The sequence below is a fragment of the Diorhabda sublineata genome, chromosome 1 (assembly GCF_026230105.1).
Source record: "Diorhabda sublineata isolate icDioSubl1.1 chromosome 1, icDioSubl1.1, whole genome shotgun sequence".
Lineage (NCBI taxonomy): Eukaryota > Metazoa > Arthropoda > Insecta > Coleoptera > Chrysomelidae > Diorhabda > Diorhabda sublineata.
In genome coordinates, this window is record NC_079474.1 from 32,446,544 (window position 1) to 32,470,124 (window position 23,581).

At 31.0% G+C, this 23,581-nt stretch overlaps 3 protein-coding genes across 4 annotated transcripts in view; 2 read left to right on the forward strand and 1 right to left on the reverse strand.

Moving 5' to 3' along the window:
• LOC130440860 (uncharacterized) overlaps positions 1-9,936 on the forward strand; it is a 41,521-nt gene extending 31,585 nt beyond the window's left edge. Inside the window, exons 8-11 of the mRNA XM_056774256.1 lie at positions 4,724-5,344; positions 7,518-7,706; positions 8,071-8,290; positions 9,169-9,936. Coding sequence (XP_056630234.1) covers positions 4,724-5,344; positions 7,518-7,706; positions 8,071-8,290; positions 9,169-9,442 — 1,304 coding nt within the window. The 3' untranslated portion in view covers positions 9,443-9,936. The remainder of the gene's footprint in view (positions 1-4,723; positions 5,345-7,517; positions 7,707-8,070; positions 8,291-9,168) is intronic.
• A 997-nt stretch (positions 9,937-10,933) lies between these two features.
• LOC130448180 (UDP-glycosyltransferase UGT5-like) lies at positions 10,934-14,534 on the forward strand. 2 transcript variants are annotated; one of them, XM_056785440.1, is made up of 5 exons: positions 10,934-10,954; positions 11,500-11,726; positions 11,846-12,652; positions 13,857-14,082; positions 14,215-14,534. In XM_056785440.1, the coding sequence occupies exons 2-5, from the start codon at positions 11,561-11,563 to the stop codon at positions 14,513-14,515; spliced, it is 1,500 nt and encodes a 499-aa protein (XP_056641418.1). In that variant the 5' UTR covers positions 10,934-10,954; positions 11,500-11,560; the 3' UTR covers positions 14,516-14,534. The 2 variants fall into 2 exon arrangements, with proteins under 2 accessions (XP_056641418.1, XP_056641411.1); XM_056785433.1 differs by lacking the exon at positions 10,934-10,954 and having other exon boundaries at positions 11,365-11,726.
• Positions 14,535-15,193: 659 nt separating this feature from the next.
• LOC130440939 (uncharacterized) overlaps positions 15,194-23,581 on the reverse strand; it is a 28,671-nt gene continuing 20,283 nt past the window's right edge. The window contains exons 8-12 of the mRNA XM_056774385.1: positions 22,572-22,811; positions 18,867-19,430; positions 16,673-16,892; positions 16,207-16,462; positions 15,194-15,295 (exon numbers count right to left, since the gene is read on the reverse strand). Of these exons, the coding sequence (XP_056630363.1) occupies positions 15,194-15,295; positions 16,207-16,462; positions 16,673-16,892; positions 18,867-19,430; positions 22,572-22,811 (1,382 nt within the window). The remainder of the gene's footprint in view (positions 15,296-16,206; positions 16,463-16,672; positions 16,893-18,866; positions 19,431-22,571; positions 22,812-23,581) is intronic.

Genomic DNA, 23,581 nt, shown 5'->3' on the forward strand with positions numbered 1-23,581 from the left:
AAAAAAAATATTGTAGTTTATACTCTTCGGGGTAATTAATATACACAATTATTAATAAATCACTAATTTGCGTTATATTTTAATATTACATACTAAATTGTGTAATTAGATAAAAAAAAATGAAAACCAGTTTCAATGTCAGTTGTTAACATCACGACAATTTTAAACACAGGTTTGTATTACAACAACAATAGTTATAATGCCATACATTACCTTTAATGCCTAATTGTATTGTTTGATGAGAATAAATGTCCTTGACCAAATTGTTGCTATCGAAATATTTGAGAAGCAAATTACCAAAAAGATTTTTAGATAGATAGATATTTTCAAATAATAGAAGAAATATTTAAAAAAAACTTTTGAAAAGTATCGGCATTCAATTATTTATTCACACAATAAACAGTTAATTTGAAAATATGTAAATTTAAAAAAAGTTTATTGCGTTGTTGGAGTCATGAGAAGAATTCTGTACATAACTCGTTTGGATTCCGCACGCCTAAACATTCCCACGTGTCAAATATCACTGTTATCTAATATACTGTGGGTACATCCCATTGAGCACTCACGACAATCACGTTCATGACCATGTTCTTTCCCGTTCCACTTAGTCCAGAGCGTATCATCGTACACCCAAGCGGAATTGATTACAAAGTTTTGAGCGTTGTGATTAATATGGCAGAACAGAAAAAATGAAGCGAAAACTTTAAGTTGCAATTTGCGTTTTGAAAATTTCGCTAATTCTTTCAACGGTCACAACGATCGTAATTGCAATGTGGAACGCTCAGAAAATTATTTCATGCGCCGTGAACGTTTGTAGCCTTGAAACTTTTTTGAGAATTGTTTAGAAAACATAAATATTTGAAATAATGATTTCTCCATCCAAATCCAAAGTTTCAATGTTAATTTCTCGAAGCTCATTCATTTAAAAAGTTCTCGAATGTACCTCGTACTATAAAATTGTTTCTGGTTATTATTCAATTAACTTGCCAACAACTTTGGTTGAACTTCGGTTCGAAATATCGTGTGTGAATTTATACTGTTTTGCATTTACATTTATTTTAATTGAACGTATATATAAGTAGATGTGATTATTATTGAACATATATACATTATATAACGTACTTTTTTTTGTTTAAATCAATTTTTTAGGTTGAGGTTATTAACAGACAAAAAACACTTCATGAAACGGACCTGGAAGTTGTTAATCTTTCATAAAATATTCATTTGTAAACTCATCATTTATTTTATTATATATACTTGTATTATAGATTTTTGGTCAAGATTTTGTTGTAACATTCTATTAATATTTTGTAACTTTTGTTCAGTTAATATTTTATTGTATTTTTGTGTTAATAAAGTTGTTACGAAAACACGTAATTGGCGCAGTCAGTAGGATTCGTACGGGTGATGGAAATAACTTTTACGGGTCGTGTCGATAAAAAACTTTCTGTGATATCAGTGTTTCAACACTCAAGTACGAATATTGAAAACCTACCCTTCAGAGTTTACAAATGATTATTTTATAAAAGATTAATAGGTAATTTCTCTCTATTTGAGGTCGAAAAATAATTAAATGTCTTCCATCTTGTTTGGTTTCATCTTCTTCAAGTTTTTTCTATATCTTATTACAAAATACAGGATTATTAATGCAATGAAGATGATGATTATTATGGACCAAATATTGTCGCAGTTTTTGAAATTTCTAGTTCTTTAATCGGTTTTAGGTCTCTTGCTACTTCACTAATATCGTATAGTCCTTCGAAGTCAATCTGTTTCAAATTTGGTGAATGGTACGTTTGAGTTTGTAAAAATTTAGATTCTAGTTTTGGTGCAGATTTTTGGTCAATATTTTGTTGTAACTTTTGGCTGTTTTAAAAAAAAGTGTTGCATCACGAAAACACGTAATTCTTTGGAAGTTTTAAGTTTTTCTCATATCACACAGACCTTTGAAGTAAAGTATCACTTCCAGCAGCTAGGGTTGTGACTTTTTTGTAAAGTTAACGCGATTTTAGACAAGGTAAATAAAAATAGATGTTAGTCGTCACACAAAATAAAATCACGAAACCCATGCAATGAAAAGATGTAAACTGAATGATGTTTGTAACAAAAAGTTAATAATAAATAGTTTAGCACGAGAAAGATTTCCGTGGCGCCGGGATCTGGCTAAGCCATTTTGTAAATCGATCCAAAAGGAAAAGGAAAAATACAATTTTTCGATATGTCGCTTCATTTTCGAGATATCGATATTTGTATCATTTTGCAGCCAAAATTGTCTAGAAAATAACTTCGCGTTGGAATTATTTTATAGTTTAATTAACTAATTAACCTAACCCCACCTGGGCTACGCCTCTTAACCTCGCCCCCGGCCTAATTAAGTTGGAATTTATGGAACCGTTGGTGATATTTATACTGAACACACTGTTTACACTACCACTACACTAACACTCACAATTACACTGAACGACGCGCGTTTGGATAACCAAGTTATCATTTTCAGGGAAGGTGAACTGGTCTAATTGCCATTTTGTTCTGCCCAAAAGTCACAGATCGCGAGGAACGGGTAAATTTGGAACTTGCAATTAGTTTTTTCCTTCGAAATAGGATTAATGATGTTGGAACATTTACCAGAAAACATTTTAAGGGTACCTTAGAAAAATGTGATCACCTGGCTTTTTAATTATAAGAAAAAACAAAATTAAATAAATTTTGAAAGTATTAGGAGCGTAGTTCTTGCTGGATAAGTATATTTCGACATTTAATTATCAATAAAATCTTCAAATTATTGCTAAATAGTAAACAATTCTTCATAAAAAACGTTGAACTATTTCTGTATTCATCGTATAATACGTAATATTTTTCATGAAGTGATGAAAGTCGTATATGACTTCCCATTTTGGTTCAGCAATCTGTTCTTTTCAATATATTTTTTGAATATTTGGGTAAAGTATGTGAAAACTTTTTTTTGTTACATTCATGCAATAGAATTTAAAGCAATAACTCTTTATTCAAACGAAATGTTAAATACCGTTGGTTCCATAAAACGATTCTTGAATTAAAGTCTGTGACTTCAAGTGTCGATATCTCAAAAGCGAAGAGAAAAATCGAAAAATTTTATTCTTAATTTTCGTTCTGTTTCAGCCTAATTAAGCCTCAGAAATTATACTCTCTCCAATAGTCTTTTACGTGTCCAATTCCAGCCACAAAAATGAAAAAGAAACACTCCAAATATTTTACATTTTGTTGATTATGTTTGTCTCATATACTTAGTACTTCACTATTCTTCTTTGTTGGAACACTTTTCATTGTTCTGGGGGTCATTATTATTATTACAATCAATATGGACTATCGGTGTAAATAAAACGATCGCTATTCATTTCAAAACAATTAAATAGTTACCCTTAACAGATATGCACACAAATAGAAATTATAGATAATAGAAATCAATAGATAGAAAAATAAAAACAAAACAATTTCCTTAACTTCACAAAACAACTTTCCAAAAAGACTGACAATGACATTTTTATTAGGCATGGCACATGACAGATTTTAGGTACGTTCTGAAACAACTCTATTAATGTTAAAAATTATATGGTACACTTAATGACATAAAGTACTTTACTCTACTTTAGAGTACGATTGCTAGTTACACATGTCATTTAAACTAAATAAATTCAAAATAGATTTACGTTTATTTAGATATAAAAAAAAATAGAAACACAAATGGGAATGGCAAGAAAAAAATAAGATATTTTTCTAATAAACAAAATTCACTTCCAAGTAAACTAGTCATCATTAATTCCAATTATAATTGACAGTCAACAGCATTTAGATAATTTGAGGTTAAGATTATTTAGCATAATAATTATCTATAATTTTTTATATAGGTTTGATTAATTATTATATAAATATGCATGAGCCTCAAGGACGTTTGTTACTAACGTTTATAATGTTTAAAATATATTACAACTGTTCTATCAACTATTTTTAAAAGCTTCACTGCTTTTTTAATTTTTGATAAGATATATCAGTTTATATGCAAACATTATCGCACTGTATTTTCAACATCTCCTTTGAATTCAAATTTTTTCTCACGCAAGTATTTCGCCATGGATCTGAATGAATAGCAATCTGACGATGCCAGGTCCGGACTAAATGCTGAATGTGATACGAGTTCAACATCAACACATTTTTAGATCTTATTTCGTTTAACTTTCGCAGGATGGGGTTTAGCATTAGTTTGTTGTAAGAGAGCCCAATTTTGGTTAATTAAACCTGGTTATTTCTCTGACAAAATCTCATACATTCGCATCATCTGTCTACTGTATACCACCACATTGATAGTTTGACTATCTGGAATGATTTTGCGATAGACTAAACTTTCAAAATTTCACCAGACTCACATCAAGACTTTACGATCGAAACGATTTCAGTTTACGACTGATTGTCTAACCACTGAGATTTTTTATATTCAATTCTCTCAGAATTCTCCCGGCGAATAAGTACGAGCTTAATACTAACTATTATTATGATAAAGTTGATTTAAAAACGTATGTAATGTGTGAAAAAAGAATATATGAATAGAGTGTGGGCGTTGCAAATTCTATCCGACTGCATCCAAACACACGAATACAACAAATGTCAGATGAAGAATAAATCCGTTTTCATTCTTATTGTAAAATTGGAAAATTGATTACTCAAACGTGATTATTATTTTTTATTTCAGCTGAAGCATCGACTGACATCAACTTCTTCGAGTTTACAGAAGCTAATCCTGTGCTCAATATCCCGTTTATGAATATGTTTGGTGCTGCATGTACACGTAACGTTTTCGAAAACAAAGATGTACAAAAACTTCTAAACTCTAACGAAACTTTCGATGTAGTTATAGCAGAAATGTTAATGACAGACTCCCTCATCACTTTAGGATGTCATTTTAAAGCACCAGTTATACTTTTAAGTCCTTTAAGTCCTCCTGCTTGGGTAAATAACGTCGTTGGAAATCCTTCACCTCCGTCTTACGTTCCCAATCCCTTCGTTAGTTACGGCGAGAAAATGACCTTTTGGGAGAGAAGTTCCAATGCTATGATGGAATTGTTGCAAAAATTGGATTTGGAATTTTGGTTTTATGGGGTACAAAATAAGCTCGTACAAGAATATTTTCCGCAGTGCGGTAATATGCATGATATTCATAAAAACGTAGCCTTGGTGTTGTCTAATACGCACGAGAGTGTTAACATACCAAGTCCTCGAGTTCCAGCTATTGTCGATATTGGAGGTTTCCATATTTTCCCTGGAAAAAAACTACCAGCCGATTTACAAAAATTGTTAGATGGTGCCAAAAATGGTAAGTATGTTGCAAACACTATTTCAATGGAAATTAAGATCATTTGTATACAACATACCAGGAATTAAAAATGTTTTTTGTTTATTCACTTTCTTACAACAATCTCCAGAAATTTTAAAAATCATTCAACCTTAAATTTCTATATGTAGTGAAAAAATAAAACATCAATTTTTATAATATAATATAACCTGTACGTTTTTATCGATCATCTCTTGTTTTTCATTTCAATCTAATTAATTATACCTAATCTATATAAAGTTCTATATAAAAAAAATTACAGCATGCTCCAAACGCATCTCTGCCTCTAGGTTTCAGTACTAGGAATGTCTGAAAACTGCCCGATTTCAATTTGAAGATGTCAGGTCAGGAATTTGTTGACCACCCACCGTATTTACCAGATCTGACCCCAATCGACTTTTCCCTTTTCTTAACCTAATAGAATATCTTAGTCACACCGAGCATATATACAATCTAGCAAAAGAAGTTATCAGAAACCAACAAGATTTCATAATTACATCCAGAAATTCCTAGTCAATACTAGTATAGGAAATATAAGTTATCTCGAAGTAGCTTAGTCACTATAAGCACCATAAGTCACTCTGAGCGACCCCAGGGTGGGAAACATATACCCTTAACCTAACCAATTTTCATCAGGCAAGTACGTGATCGTATATGTGAACAATTATTTTAAGAAAAAAGACTGTAACTATCGTCGAAAAAAATATATAGACTATCATTATGGGACAAAATCTTAATTATATGATGGGTCGAAAACATTTTAAACAACCCTCGTACTGTGGTATGAAAATTTACTACAGATATGTACATTAAACTAAGCACTATCCACTACATTATTCAATAATACTTAACTATGCACTAAATTATCACTAATCTACTTTATTTAAATTCGGCGATTGCTTTACTTTTTGCTGTCACTACGACATCGGATTTTTTCTGACTCTGCGGCTGATAAAGACTTGTTTGCTAGAAATCGCTAATTTGCCGAGAAAAAACAAAAAGGATTTTTAGAATTGTCTCTTTAAAAAGCCTTAAAGAGAGTGTAAAGTGCAATAAAAACAAGTTTTCTTGGGTTATCGTCACTCTCTAAAGCTAGTTGTTATTTCCAATATATTCCTAGAACTTTTTTAATTTGAATTTTCATTAAAATGTTAAAATGTTCTGAATACGAATTTAAATTTATATTTCATTAATATTTGCTGACCTAAGTCACCCTTTTCAACCTTTCGTTTATACTATTTTTAGTTTAAGGTTATGACCTTCATTCGAATGAATTTTGATTTTAAATAATTTTTTAGTTCTATTTCGTACATTATATTTTATATAATAGCAACGACAATGTTTATACTAATGTATTATATTGTGCTAAATATGTCTAAATTTGTGCATAACCACGTGGTAAAGAAACCGTAAAAGTAAACTGTTTTGTTTGTCTATCAGAAGTTTATTTATCATCTACGAATAATAATGTCAACAGTAATAGTCATCAATTTGATTCTAGGCATTGTTTGTCATAATTAGATAATATATTTTTAAGAAGACGAACCATTTCCTCGGGTACAAATAAATCGGACTCTGACTAAGTTTGTTAATGAAAGTTATCTTGTACGTTTATTCAGATTGTAGTAACAACAAACAGTGTTTTATAATGTGAATCAGAAGTTGATTCACTTATTATTTCATAAAATCAATCACTGTAATGAATTTAAAATTTCTAAATGATTATTCATTCTATACATTTGATCTAGTATCACTAAATATTAAAAATATCTCATTAAACTTTCTTAAATCTGTGTTTAAGTAACAAAACTACATTAATCACAATTAAAAAAACAGAAATATTATGGTTTAAGCATTTTTTTTAAATTTTCTATCGGTGGTTAGTAAATACGAAAATAATATTATAAAAACGTGGTATTGAAGAAAAAACTAGTCTACTACTACTAGTCTACTCATACCTCAAATATTCTTTTCTGTTTAATTATCACCATCATCAATATCCATGTAATTAAATTAATAAAGCTTTAAAAGCGAACATATCAATTAACGAATCTATTGAAAACAATTATTTTAAGCATGCATTAATAAATACTGACTTTGAGTTGTGTTGTTGCTCCACATTTTCATCTCCAACAATAAATGTCTTATTTCTTAGGGGTTATTTATATCAGTATGGGATCCTATGTAAAACCTTCGTTAATGAGACCAGAAATGAAAAAGGCAATGTTAAATGTGATTGGATCTCTAAAGCAAACAGTTATTTGGAGATGGGATGAAGATGAATTACCAGGAAAACCAGACAATTTGATTATTGGAAAATGGTTTCCACAACAAGAACTTTTAGGTTAGTTCTTCTAATTTTAACAAAAATAATATTTAATCAATCATTTATCGTTAAAGTATTTGCTTATTACGAAATAGTGAACACTATATTTTTATGTTATCAGTCTTTCACCTAATTTTGTTAAATAATTTGTGAACAAATAATTAGATAAGACTCTATCTCAACGCGTGATTTGTGATATTACTTTTTTTCCGAGATTTTTTTGTAAATTGGTATAAATTTTCTTTTTTTAATTCGTACTATAGAAAGAGAGTGTCGAATTTAGAAATTCAGTTTATTTTAGGAAATTTTTATTTGAAATAAATACTTGATGTATGCAAATGTTATATTATCACTTTACTTGAAAAACTTCTTCAATTTTCAGCTCATCCCAATTTAAAACTCTTCATCACTCATGCTGGTTTATTGAGTATAACTGAAACTGTCTACATAGGTGTTCCTATATTAGCAATACCTGTACTGGCAGATCAAATAATGAATGCAGTAAAGGCAGAATCGTTTGGTATCGGTAAACACTTGCCACATTCTGAATTAACTGAAGAAAACTTCAGGAAAACCGTTACAGAATTACTCAACAATCCAAAGTAAGTACAGATAATTAAAGTCAGTTTTTAGAAATAGATAAAAGACCATGTCAATATTTGAAGTAGAATTATCGATCGACTAAAGTTTTTATTTTTTCAAGTGAAATTCTATATTTTTAATAAAAAATTTGTGGTGTCCATTTTATAATGGAATTTTCTTTCATTATCCTTAATTAGAAAATATTACTGTCAACAGTCCTGTATACATTTATTTTCATTCCCATCCACTAATCTTTATTTTTAGTCATTATCTCATAAATTTGATATACAATACTTTTCTTAAGCAGTACATTTTCTTATACTTAGAATATGGCTTGCATACAATATATACAATCTTTCATACTTATTGTAATATAATTTGCATAACTTCTTGAAGTTTTTGGATTATTACTTAAACAATACATACAATTCTTCATATGTCTTTGTTTGTAATGTGTAACTTTAAATATGAGTTTCTGTTTAGATAATTCTTCATACTTCTTTGCTATGAGGTTTGCATAACTTATTACTTTAATTATGACTTTCTCAACTCTACAGAACTCTTCATACTTATTTGTAATATGGTTTGCATAACTTTTTAAAGTTTTTGGATTATCAACTGAAAAATATATGCTTTCTTCATACTAATTTACTAATTTTTAATATGGTTTGTACAACTTTGGGCTAGAAATGGGTATTTCATTATTATGTTGCTACTTATATGTAATGTGGCTTCCTTAACTTACTTCAAATATGACTTTCTTCGCTATATACAATTCTTCAAACTTCTTTGTAATATGGTTTGCATAATTTGTGTAGTATAGTTAAATCTTCATATTAATTTGAAATGTGGTCTGTATAAGTTGAGACTTCTCAATGCATCGTTTTTGTTTCTTTAGATATGCAGAAAACGTGAAACACAGATCCGTTCTGATTAAAGACAGACCAATCAAACCCCTAGACTTAGCAGTTTACTGGGTTGAATTCGTTATTCGACACAAAGGAGCTCCCCATTTGAAGGTGTACGGAAGTAACTTACCTTGGTATCAGTATTTCCTATTGGATGTCATCATTGTATGGGGTTTAGTATTTTTAATGTCGATTTATTTAATAGGTAAGGTCTTTAAGACCATTTGCTGCTCGTCCAAGGGTGAAAAAGTTAAAAAATCATAGGATATGTATTTTTTAAATTGTTTTATTACAATAAATGTCGCGTTATCTGGAATATTTTGTTTAAAATGATCAAAAATAAAATTTCGTTGGGTTAATAGAGTATCAATGTTTGTACAATTGACTCATTTACATATAAATTTTTAAATTTAAATTTTTTGTGAAATATATGTTTTATAATAAAAAAATATTCTTATGGACATAACGAACCATGAGATTATAAATGCTAGATAACATTCTATATCAATTGTTCTTTCCCATTGTTGAAATAGTTTATTTAATTTTTATTATCTGTAATGATTTTTATATGTTTGTACATATATTTTATTATTTTCCTAAGGATAGGGGAATGGAAATGTATCAATTTTATAAGAAATTGTTTCTTTAAGATAACTTAGTAGTACAAAGTTTTATTAATTGTAGTTAAATCCCATTTATATTAACTGTATATTGAATAAAACGTTTCACATTGTTAATAAAAAACCCGAAATTTTAAAGTAGTTTTATTTCATTTATTTGAGTCCAATATCAATTTATTTCACACCCATATGATCGTTTGTTAAATACCATTATCTGAAATTATTCATATCTCAACTCAAATGGAGCAGAAGTTCCAAGCTCTGGTGAATAAATTTGACAATAAAAAGAGCATTAGATCTAGTCCTGGGAGAATTGTGTCAGAAGCATGTTAAATGGAAAGCATATCAAAGAAAGAGCTCTTACCATTGCTTACATTTACATAACTTACATAATAATAAGACGTGTATTTTCAATAATAAATGAAGTTGCCAATTCTTTGCCATTCTTTCCTTTCGCCCATCTCTAGCAATGCCTAATGGGCTCAGAACAGAGATATGAAGAAAAGAATAAGAGCCAATATGGGCGAACGTATTAATGCCGTGAGCTGTCATTTTCATGTTAACTTTGGAGGCAAATTTGAAAATACGATAATCTGTAGGCTTCAGACGTTACTTCTAAATTTGCATACTTTTCTGGCAATTTGAAGACGTACATCGAGAAAAATTGTTTAGAAATGCGAAATAACTCGGTATTATGCTTCCCAGAAAGTGTAGTCGATATTTTAACATACATATTATATATGTCTACTTAGTGATGAAAGGAAATATCTTCAGGTTTAAAACTTTTGAATGTTTTTCCACATTTTTCACCGCACACAACTCGTTCGAACTGAAAAACATGAAAATAACGACTACAACGTTCACTAACTGATACTTATAAAGTAAAACTGCTTAATCTGTGATCAAAAATCCGGAAACATGAGTGCGTTGCCTCAGAAAATTATCTTCAACGACGAAAGCATCGAATCGGCACCCATCAGCGTTGCCAGTTGCCGCATAATCACCGTTTCAATCTAAAATTGTCCCAGTCGCTTGACAACACTGTAAATTATTATGTATATAAATTTGTATGCGCACTCTAAGCTTTTCTCCCCTCCATATCACTGGTTCTTTAGTTCCTAGATTATGCAAGCATCTATACATTAGCGTGATTAAGGTATTGCCTACTTTCGCAATTATTAATTATTAATATTAATTTACATAACGAATCAGTGTATCAATGTATGTATAGAAAAGTTTCGAATTGTTTCCATTGCGAAATCATGACTTCACTGGACATAAGTTACAACAGACTACATTTAGAAAAGAATTATTTCAATTCAAGGTCATATGCCGTTTAGGGAAAATTACTAAAAGTAAAAATCGCTTAATCTAAATGTTTTATCTTCATTGAAAATTAGGTTTTAAGAGTTTCTGACGTATAGGTTATATATATGTACACATCGTATTTCAGTAGTAAAAAATGATAGGAAAATAAAGAAAATACTTTTCTCGCCAGTTTGATTGTGTAAAAGTCTTTTTGGTTGCATAATATACCATGTTGACCTAATACTTATTTATTTATTTATACTAACACTCCATTATCAATTTTTATCAGTAAAAAACACTCAAAACCAAAAATTTTATTAATATAATCAATATTTTTTTGTTTATGTAATAACTCATTTTAGAAATGAAATTATCATTTCAAATTTCACTAAGTTTCCTCATAATTATTTCATCACTGAAGATATGCCATTCAGCAAAGATATTAGGTGTTTTTATGGTAGCAGCTAAAAGCCATTACAGTTTGGGAAACTCTCTACTACGAGGTTTAGCAGATGGAGGACATAACGTAACAATGATTAGTCCTTATGAAGATACATTGCCAACGAAAAATGGTAGTTACAGAAGTATAGTTTTGACTGGATTTGCTGAGAGATATGAAGGTAGGAATTTATAAATTATTGTCCTAAAATTCCATTCAGCAGTAGCGATCTGCGGTGATTGAGAAGTTGTGAAACAATAATTAACAAAAGACTAAAGTGAATTTTTACGTATTTTGTAGCTTTCATGAAACAAATCAATCCCTTCGAGCACGAAAGAACAAACGACTTCACATTCTTTTTGAAATTTCAAGAAGTAGTTTACGTGGGCATGGAAAGGGTACTATCCCATCACAATGTACAAGATCTCATCCACTCAAACGAGACATTCGACGTAGTAATTGTAGAACAATTTTCAACCGAAGCTTTCAAAGCTTTAGCACATCATTTTAAAGCACATTTGGTGATATTTTCATCCATAGCAGCCGATAGTAAAATTAACTATGTTGTTGGTAATCCAACAATGTTATCCTACACTCCCCAAGTGGATACTACTTTTTCTAAGAGTATGAATTTTTTTCAGAGGATTTATAATACTCTATTATATTTATTTGAAGCTGCTGTAACTCATTGGCATTGGTTACCTCGTCAAGATGACCTTGTGAAGCGGTATTTCCCCAAGGCACCATCAATATTTGAATTAAACTACAACGTTTCTCTTATTTTAATCAATTCTCACGAGAGTTTACAGCAACCTGTTCCTCTTGTTCCTAATATAATTCCAATCGGTGGATTTCATATTAAAAAACCTAAAAAACTACCGAAAGATCTACAAGAGTTTCTAGATAATGCAGAAGAAGGAGTTATCTATGTAAGCTTTGGATCTTCTGTGAAGGCTGCTGATTTACCTGAAGATAAAAGAGATGTGTTGTTATCGACTTTTGGCGCATTAAAACAGAAGATATTGTGGAAATGGGAGGACGATCATATCGCAGGTTTGCCAGATAATGTTAAAACCTCAAAATGGTTTCCACAATTGGATGTTTTGGGTACGTATCGGGTAACTAAATGAATGTTTCTAGTATGTACGAGGATGGTCTCAGAAGTACTCGATACAACAAAGAAAACACAAATTTTGGAAAAAAATATATTTATTTTTTCGATACCACGAGATAGTGAATAAAAATGATCCTACGCGCATTCGTAAAAACCGATTCCATGATTTTGTCTGCAAATAGAACGGACTTTGCCTTCTTTGTAGCCGGTTCTCTCTTTTCAGTCCATTGTTTTGATTGTTTTTCATTTCGGCTGTGAAGTGGTGGACGCACGTTTTATCTATGGTTATGAAACAGCGCATTGCCGAACCCTCAATTGAAGCATCTTCACGAAGCTGTTTTTGTTCCATTGTGAGCAGACGCGACACCATCTTGCACACAACTTTTTCATGTCCATATAATCAGTTAATATGCAATGTACCGATTTTTTTGGAATGCCCAATATGTCTATAAGCTCACACACTATCAGCCGACGATCATCCAGTACCGCTTTATGGATGTTCTTCAACATTTCTGGAGCCGTACGGCCTCGTTTAAACTCTGCTAAAATATTGTATCTCATAACGATGACCAATTTTTACATGTTTACAAATTCACTGAAAACGTTTAATTTTGATAGCTGCGAAACAAATACTAAGCAACGTGACGTTTACAAAAATGCCAGGTACTTCTAGGATCACCCTCGTATAGTGAAATGTGAAGAGATGAGGTATTTTGAAGGTTATAGAAGTTCAAAAATCACATTTTTTTCAATGTGATATCTCTTTTTTCTTTAACTATATCAGAGATCAGAAACCGTGTATTTATATGAAATTATATTAGTAATTTGGAAACGAATCCAGCATCGACCGCAGCCAGGAAACTGCACACTTTATCTTTTTGTAATTTCTACCACTGTTCTGATTCTATTCATATCAGCTATTTTCTTTAAAAAACACTTTAATGTTTATTCAGACGTTTCCAAAAGCAATTCGAAAATAGTATTAGTTAAATCACAACACTATTATGGACTATTTTAATATGACGTCATTGATAGTTCGGTCATTTTTGCTGGGTGGCACACAATCTCATTTGAATACTAGTATATAAAATTAACAGCATTTAGTGATTGTTTATTTACTTTTTAGTACCAGACAGAAATAACAATAAAAATTAGTTTATTGATAATCAGATTTCACGATTTCGGCTATTATTTCAGCACATCCTAATGTAAAACTATTTATAACACACGGAGGTATTTTGAGTCTCTCAGAAACGGTTTACTGTGGTTTACCAACATTAGTAGTACCCATTTTCGGTGATCAAGAAATGAATGCTCAAAATGTATTGTTGGATGAATATGGACTTTCGATATCTTTTCATGATAAACAATTTTTGAAAGATAAGTTACTTTATTTGATAAACGAACTTTTGAAAAATCCCAAGTAAGTATTATACAAAGTTTGTATAAATATTGAGCAATTTTGTTTATTTTTCCGGTACATTCAAAATAAAAATGAGACCTAGGTTTGAGATGGTGACAATTCAACACAGTATTAAAATTTTGTACTTTTCAGATACAAAAATAACGCCCAGTATAGATCTAGTATTTTCCACGACCGCCCAATGGGACCGTTAGATAGAGCCGTCTATTGGATCGAATATGTTTTACGTCATAACGGAGCAAACCATTTGAGAGTTGCTGGATTGAAATTACCTTGGTACAAACATTATCTAGTCGACGTAGCAGTTTCCATCGCTTTTGGAATATGTTTAATATTCTCATTTTTAATATTTATTGTTAAATTTTTGATTAAATTGTGTACTGGAAATGTGAAAACAAAAATTTCTATAACAAATAAATTGAAACATAATTGATATTTCGTCAATACAGAAATGTTATAATCGATTAATCGAATGATCAAATGTAAATAAACCATAGAGTTAATCATATTAACTCTATGAAATAAACATGAAAGATTAAACTGATAGGTTCACGATAATATAATTTCTAATTTTTGAAAAAAAATTAATCAAAAAATTAAAATACTTAAAACTACGAAACTTTTATATTTAATCTCTTAAAATCCAATCTATTACTACCATCTGTCACAAAAATAATTGGATTTACCTCAAGATCTGTTTTTTGAATAATTATCAGAGTATTTGATAACAATGAATCTAGTTACATCGATGACTTGTGCCACACGATCGCCAACGTTTAGATGTTAATTTCCCTGATAATATATAACATAATAACATAAGTTCAGAAACTGCACTTACCGTATAAAAGCTGTGGGATATTTTCCGTAAGAATCCTTTTTGAATTTATCTGACGTTTGGCATTAAACATGCGCGTGAATTTTCAACAGCCATTTTATCATTACACTACAACATGTACGGGGTCTCATAAAAAAAACACTGAATTTGTATACTAAAAATTGAATGAAAAATGGATTTGTTTTATGACAAAAGTAGATTTTATTTGCTCTAGGCTCTACTCACAGATATTTTCTATGTTTTACTATCTGCTATTGTATTTACTTCGACACTTGATTACTCCTTTCTATTTTCTTGACGTTCCAATCTCAAATCTTTAGCACAGGGTTTATTCAGTATATTTAGAACACCATACTCTGTCAAAAGCATGCCTGACGTCTACAAAACACATACAAGGTTTGTTATATGCAATTATTTTCTCTGTTTTAATATGAATAATGAATCTAGTGTGGGTAGTTTTTGTCTGAAACCTTGTTGTTCGTCCTCTTTATTGAATTAAGTGATTATTATGTCAATTATCAAATTGAAGAAGATCTGATTAAAGTCGTTTCCACGTCTTTTACCATCTGCTACTGTATTTCCTTCGAAATTTGATCACTTGTTTCTATTGTTGTCATTTTATTGATGTTAAGATCTTTAAGAACATCATACTTTGTCGAAAGCTTTGTTGGGGTCTACGAAATATATAAACGGTTTGTTATATCCAATTATTTTCTTTATTATCTGTCTTGATGTGATTATTATGTCCATTATGAAGTTGTAGAAGATCTGACTAAAGATGTTTCCAGTGTTGTCATTTTGTTGATGTCCAGGTCTTAAATTAGTCAATTAGGGGTTTATTTAGTGATTTCAGAACACCATACTGCGTCAAAAGCTCCCATAAGGTTAACAAAACACATAGTAGGTTTGTTATATTCAAATATTTTTTCCGTTATCTGTGTTAATATCAATTTTGGTTCTATTTTGTTCGAAACCTTGTTTTTTATCATCATTCCTGGATTCAATGATTATTACGTCGATTATCAAGTTGTAGAGGATCTGGTTAAGGCTTTTTCCATGTCTTTCGCCATATCATTTGAAATTTGTTTACTTGTTTCGATTGTTGTCATTTTGTTTATGCCAAAAACTTAAATTAGCCACTCCAGTTCATTTATTTGTTCTAGAACATCATACTATGTCAAAAGCTTTCCTCAAGTCATCAAAATTCCTAGTTTTTAAAAAAATACAAATACTAAATAAATTCCTAAAAAATTTATTCATATCTAATATCAACATTTTTTAACTTTAACCTGTTTGTAATAAGCATTAAATAATAATTTACCAACGTGGTATAAAACTAAAACTATACATATAGAAGCAATGGTTAATGTTAATATAACATCAATAAGTAAGTATTTATACCAGGGCATATCGGAACCATCCACTCTAAGATGTGGTGCTCCGTCATGTTCGATAACGTAATTCACCCAGTATACTGCTAAATCGATCGGTTTAATCGGACGATCGTGGAACGCTTTCGATCGCTGAAGAGCATTTTTTTTGTATCTAAAACAAACATGTCACTACTAGAGGTCATATTACATCACAATAAATCATTTTTATTGAAAATTCATTATTTTAGCCATTATAGTTAAATAGATAAAATGATGGGGTGTATCTTAGTAACAATCTAATACCTTAATTCAAAGTTGGTAGTCCAGATTATCAGATCCTTTTTATTCCTGTCAATTTCCTAGACTTACTATTTCAACTTACTTGGAATTAGTTAATAATTCTCCTAATGCATAAGTGAACTTTTCTTCGGCGAAACTGTGGTAGATCACAGACAATCCAAAACCTCCGTAAACAGCATTGTTAGCATTGGTAGCTTGATCTCCAAATACTGGTATAACAAGAATAGGTACTCCATGGTAAATGGCTTCTGTCATACTCAACAAACCTCCATGTGAGATGAATAAACGAATATTGGGATGAGCTAAAACAATATAAAAAGAAATTTGTCTACTGCTACATGCCTTTCAATTTGTTTTTCGTGATTTACATTATTCACTCTTATGGAATATGTAGCATGAGGCAATGGGGTATGCCACATTTGACCAGTTTTCCACATGAAAACAATATCAAAAAGAGGGAACCCCATCAAGAATTTTATGGTACAAAACTGATATTACGTAAGTGACATTGTGTTGGTAAAAATATGGTTTACTGGTGAAGATCCATGATAGATGCTAAAATATAAGCATTATAATGTTTTGTTTGTTTTTTATCTAATAGAAATTAAACATCTTTTGATACAAGTTTCTTTAGATGTGTGTCATAAGAAAAAAGCTTTTCCACTTCAAGCTAATTTCTGACTAACTTCATCATTACTGTTAAATATTTTACCCCTTTCTCGGCCTTCATTGCTGCGTACAAAAAATAGTCAATCGGAGCCAGATCAGCGCTATATGGTGGGTGTTCAATATCTCTGAAGCCACATTCGTGTGCATTAGACTCGGAAAGTGAAGTAGAGTGCACTGAAGCATTGCCATGAAGCTAACGCACATCTCGGCTGATTTTGTCGCACTTTTTGCGATAGTTTTTTGACGTGACTGTCTTAGTAAGTCACTTACCGTTGATTAGTTAAAGTCAATCTAAAGGATACTTCTGTATGGAATCTCTTTGGTATGGATAAAAATCGCTTACAATACTCTACTCTACTTTTGTACTTCCACTAATTTATTGTTTTCTGCAAATAGTCCCGCACGTAGGTCATGTTCTGAAGATTCTATTCCCTAACGAAGCAATTTAAACTAAATTTTAATTGTTGAAAAAGATGGACACAAATCATCAACAGCCTTCATTCTGTTTTTGATTCTTCTTTATTTTCAAGCTGCGAGAAACTCAATTGGAGACATTTTTCAGAAAAACTTGATTTAAGGGTCGTTCGAGCTCTACTATGATCAAATGGATTGAAGCAGTAAGCTGAAACTTCATGTAAAGCTTGTTGAGATTTACTATATGAGGCCTAGAACTCATGGACCACCCTGTTATCCTTTTTAGCGTCCTTCCAATAAGGTGAAAATGGTATTTCAAAAACTTGTTACTGATATTATATTTACATTGCCAATTTGACTATTAAATGGTCCCAATTCCCAACAAATATTTTTTTTCTAGGACGTCCTCATCCAATTACTATAATGACAAGGACATCAACTATGCGTTAAACCTAAAGTTATAAATATTCTAATCACACAATTAGAGCCATATATCTGCGGATATAAAGAGTGTGGCCATCAGTACACAGTTTTTAATGAGATGAGTTTAATTCGACCTTAGAAATCATTATTTTTGAAATGCTGAGCTCCAAACTTGACACTTTCACTTTGAAAGTCCAACCCCACGTCGTGCCGATTCCTGTACTTGTTTTTTATGAAAATTCTTATTCACACCGACAGGTAGTTGCGAATAGAAGGATTTTTCCATTCCTTCTTCTCCAAGTTTATTGTAGTTTTTATCTGTAATTTCTTTCCCATTAAAATTGTTTTTCATTGTACCAAAGCCCGACAAATCCACAGGCTGAACCTGTTCTTCTTCTTCTTCTTCAGTGATACTTTGTAATTGTTCTACTTCTTTACATCTGAAAGGATTTCGAATCCAATTATCGTCAAAGTCAAGCTTGGAAAAATATTTTTGACCATATCATTAATCAGAGCTTGAAGGTGAGCCTTGTAAGTTCTGAAGACGATAACCTGGTTATCGAAACGCGCGACAGACAATGTAATTGTGAGTATTGATGTATGTATGTATGTATAACATTAGCGATTATTCTTGATATTAACTAGATGATTCACGACACGATAGGGTTATCATAGTTGTTAGTTCAATCGAAATTTAGTTTTTTTTTTGATGATAATTTGTGTAAAATATCGAATCCGTTTTTGTCAATACATTCATAGGAGTAACTTACCCAAAATGTCCATTTGTGGTAACCAACGGCCCGTTTTCACATTAGGCGGCAATCCTTCTACTTCTCCCTCTAGCTTCCATAAAATTTTCTGCTTTAAATTCTTGAAACTTTTTAAAAATATATCCATAGTATTCTTAGGCAAATCTATACTTTTTAAATTAGATCCTAAGCTGAAGAAAATCGCACCATCAGTAGCACTATCTAAAAATGCTTCTAAATCCTTTGGTAAACTCTTTGGTGGGGTTATATGAAAACCTCCAATAGGTATAACGTTAGGTACCAGAGGAACCGGTTGCCATAAAGTCTCGTGCGAGTTAACTAGTACTAAAGACACCTTTGAATTCAATTCTGTAACACTTGGAGCATCTTCAAAATACGTTTTAATCAATTTGTCTTGTCGGGGAATGAATAAAAAATGATTCATGAGTTCTTCTATTGTATAAAGTATAGTGTTGTGCAATCGATTTTTAAAAGACATTGGCCTGGAAAACGTTGATATGACTTGAGGTGTATAGGAAATCATTGTAGGATTTCCTACTAAACGATTAACGAAGTTGAAAGGACCTAAAAATTAAATTTATCAAATTCTTAAAAAAAAAGCTAGATATCGGAATGGAATTCAAATATGGTGGTATGAATGTGAGTCCGGGTCTGTTCTACCTAAAATCTACCTTAGCAATGTCTTGATTCCTTTCGTTAAACAATCATCCTTTGAGAACATCTCTTTATAATTTTGATTATTTTAGCCCGGGTGATTTTTTTAACGAGCTAATATTTTTCATTTATACTTGAATAACTTTAAAGCCTCGTATTTCCAAAATCACGAACTTTAGCAATGTCCTGATTTTTTACGTCATACAATGATCCTATGAAAATATCTCTTTGAAATATCAGCTCATAGTTTTGATTATTTTAGACCGGGTGATTTTTTTAACGAGCTAATATTTTCCATTTATCCTTGAATAAATTCAAATCGTCGTATTTCCAAAATCACGAACCTTAGCAATGTCCTGATTTTTTACGTCATACAATGATCCTATGAAAATATCTCTTTGAAATATCAGCTCATAGTTTTGATTATTTTAGACCGGGTGATTTTTTTAACGAGCTAATATTTTTCATTTATACTTGAATAACTTTAAAGCCTCGTATTTCCAAAATCACGAACTTTAGCAATGTCCTGATTTTTTTGGTCAGACAATGATCCTCTGAAAACATTTCTTTAAAATTTCAGCTCATAATTTTGATTATTTTAGCCCGGGTGATTTCTTAATGAGCTAATATTTTTCATTTATACTTGAATAAATTCAAATCCTCGTATTTCCAAAATCACGAACCTTAGCAATGTCCCGATTTTTTTCATCATATAATGATCCTATGGAAGTATCTTTTTGAAATTTCAGCTCATAATTTTGATTATTTTAGCCCGGGTGATTTCTTAATGAGCTAATATTTTTCATTTATACTTGAATAAATTCAAATCCTCGTATTTCCAAAATCACGAACCTTAGCAATGTCCCGATTTTTTTCATCATATAATGATCCTATGGAAGTATCTTTTTGAAATTTCAGCTTATAATTTTGATTATTTTAGCCCGGGTGATTTCTTAATGAGCTAATATTTTTCATTTATACTTGAATAAATTCAAATCCTCGTATTTCCAAAATCACGAACCTTAGCAATGTCCCGATTTTTTTCATCATATAATGATCCTATGGAAGTATCTTTTTGAAATATCAGCTCATAATTTTGATTATTTTAGCCCGGGTGATTTTTTTAACGAGCTAATGTTTTCCATTTATCCTTGAATAAATTCAAATCGTCGTATTTCCAAAATCACGAACCTTAGCAATGTCCTGATTTTTTACGTCATACAATGATCCTATGAAAATATCTCTTTGAAATATCAGCTCATAGTTTTGATTATTTTAGACCGGGTGAATTTTTTAACGAGCTAATATTTTTCATTTATACTTGAATAACTTTAAAGCCTCGTATTTCCAAAATCACGAACTTTAGCAATGTCCCGATTTTTTTGGTCATACAATGATCCTCTGAAAACATTTCTTTAAAATTTCAGCTCATAATTTTGATTATTTTAGCCCGGGTGATTTCTTAACGAGCTAATATTTTTCATTTATACTTGAATAACTTCAAAGCCTCGCATTTCCAAAATCACGAACTTTAGCAATGTCCTGATTTTTTTGGTCATACAATGATCCTCTGAAAACATTTCTTTAAAATTTCAGCTCATAATTTTGATTATTTTAGCCCGGGTGATTTCTTAATGAGCTAATATTTTTCATTTATACTTGAATAAATTCAAATCCTCGTATTTCCAAAACCACGAACCTTAGCAACATTTGGATATCTTCATCATAAAATGATCCTTTGAGAACATCTCGTTAAAATTTCAGCTCAATAGTCCAATGAAGTATTAAAAATAGAAGGTTTTTATAGGTTGAGTTGAATTCAAAACTAGACGAGATAAATTTTTCAATACCTAATTTTGTTATAGTAAGAAGGTTTTCAAATTTAATTATTTGTCTTAAACACAAAAATCCGTTTAATTGAAATAAGAACTTATTTTTCTTAGTGTAACTATTGGAATTTCTTCACTCTGATTTTGGTGATCACGTCCAGTTTGCAATAAATACACTCGTGAGCAAAAACATCAATTCAAGTCGCATTCTCGTGGTCAAAAGTCAAAAAATCTGTAGCTTCCAATCTGTTTCTGATTTCAGGCAGTAGTCTCAGCTTTATAACTTATTTTTTTTGATAAAAAAAAAAATATCCTACGAAAAGGAAACTCCAACAATTAAAAAGGGTTATAACTAACAGTAAGAAAATACTAGCTCAAATTCGTCAAAATAATTTATTTTAAATTAGCCCAGCAATATTTGGCGTTCCATCCTCTGGCCCTAATAACAGCATCATTTTTTGGCCAAACTTTTCTCTTTCACCGCCAGTTTCAATAGAAAGAAACTCGGGTTTTGCTTCCATTGAAATGCCGACCCAAACCATCCAGAAACCTTCTTCACGATCCACGTCTTTTTTTATGCAAACCTGCGCGAATTTTCTCGTCTTCTTTTATCGCTACCATGCAGACACACTCTGATTTCATCTGACAGGGGAACGGAGCCCCAAGGCTCGTCAGTCCAATTAAGTGTTTTCTATCAAATCGTACACGGGCTTCTGGATGGACTGGAGCTAATTTGGGGCGAGCAGCTAGTCTTTTTGGTTCAAGGTTACTGCCTTAACTCTTCTTCTAACTGTCCAGCCACTCACAGCTACTTTTCGCGTTTGTCTGAGTTCTTGTTGGACTTAAACACTAGTGAAGGCTCGATTTCTCAGCAATTGATAATGAATCGTATGTCTAAGTGTTTGCTGGATCAATTGTTTACAATAATTGTTTTAGCTCGTGAAATAATGTTATAGTTACAGGGCGGATTATGATTAAATCACTTTAAATTATTAGTCTTTTTTCGATTAATCTGACCCGCCAATATTTCAAGGTTAACATTAGCGCGAACTTTATCTCCAATAATACAAAGAATATTAAATTGAACGTCTTAAAACATTAAGCTTCTTTATATTGAAAACATGTTTTTGTTGCTTTTATCATATTTAGAAAATAAAATTACAATACGTAGCGATTAATATTATCAACATATAGTCAAAAACAAAACAAATTTTTCACTTACCAAAAGAATTATAAACAATTAAATGAGATTTGAACAGATGAGCTAAAACTTTCAAAGCGTCATTTGAAAATTGTTCAATGATCACAGTATCGAATGTCTCATTCATATTTATGAGACGCCGAAGTCCAGGATCCGTTAAAATTTTTTGAGTGTTTGTGTACATATAATCCTGAAAAGTTGCTTCTTGAAATAATTTATCGAAATCTTGAAGTTCGAATAAATTGAAGGATGTAATTTCGTCTGTAAAATTGAGTTAGTAAGTTAGAAGAACGTCAATTGGAATTCCGAATCATACATTCACACCAAAATAAATTTATACTAAAATTTTCGTAAACTATGATCCAAATGATCGGAAACTAACCCCGGATCATTGTTGTTCTGAAACTGATTGCGTAGTCATATTTGATACTTTCTAGAATAGACTAGTAGACCGTTGTTTCATTTATCTTTGGTTTTTTAAAATTCACAAGTTATTTAAATGGCTACTATTAGTATTAAACTTTAGTGCAAACTCCATGAGGTTGGAAACAAAGTTTCTTTCTGAACCGTCAAGCATTTTTAGTTTATTCTCATTTTTTTTATAACTAAATTCTAGTAAACTATTATTAGTATTAAAAATTTTTACTAGATCATTTGCAGGGTCTCGGAAGAATGTATATGTCCACTGATGAATAACTAACAACTTGAATGTTTGATAAACACACATACTGCAACAAATTGACAACATTCCAAGATAAAGTTCTTATCAACCCCTCATATTATGAGTCTACTTTGCGTCTAGTTCTTGCCATCGCTTCAAAGCTTTTTCCTTCAGTTTAAATGTGTTCGTTGAGCAGTTTGACTTACTGGAGCTGTCCATAATGAAGATCCTCTCAATCTTCCTGAATCAACAGATTCTCTAATGGGTGGTCTCTTCTTTTTCGGTTTTCTTGGTGTCTACATTGCTAACTGGTTTACTATTTCCTGGTATAGTTCATCAGTTTCTTCGACTGTAATATGGGCTAGAATAT

What these genes read in the sequence shown, in the direction of transcription:
- LOC130448180 (XM_056785433.1), top strand. Translation starts at nt 11,471, where the DNA reads ATGAAATTATCATTTCAAATTTCACTAAGTTTCCTCATAATTATTTCA. An exon ending in ATTTGCTGAGAGATATGAAG is followed by an intron (nt 11,727 to 11,845) that starts GTAGGAATTTAT and finishes CGTATTTTGTAG; the next exon opens with CTTTCATGAAACAAATCAAT. An exon ending in GAACTTTTGAAAAATCCCAA is followed by an intron (nt 14,083 to 14,214) that starts GTAAGTATTATA and finishes TGTACTTTTCAG; the next exon opens with ATACAAAAATAACGCCCAGT.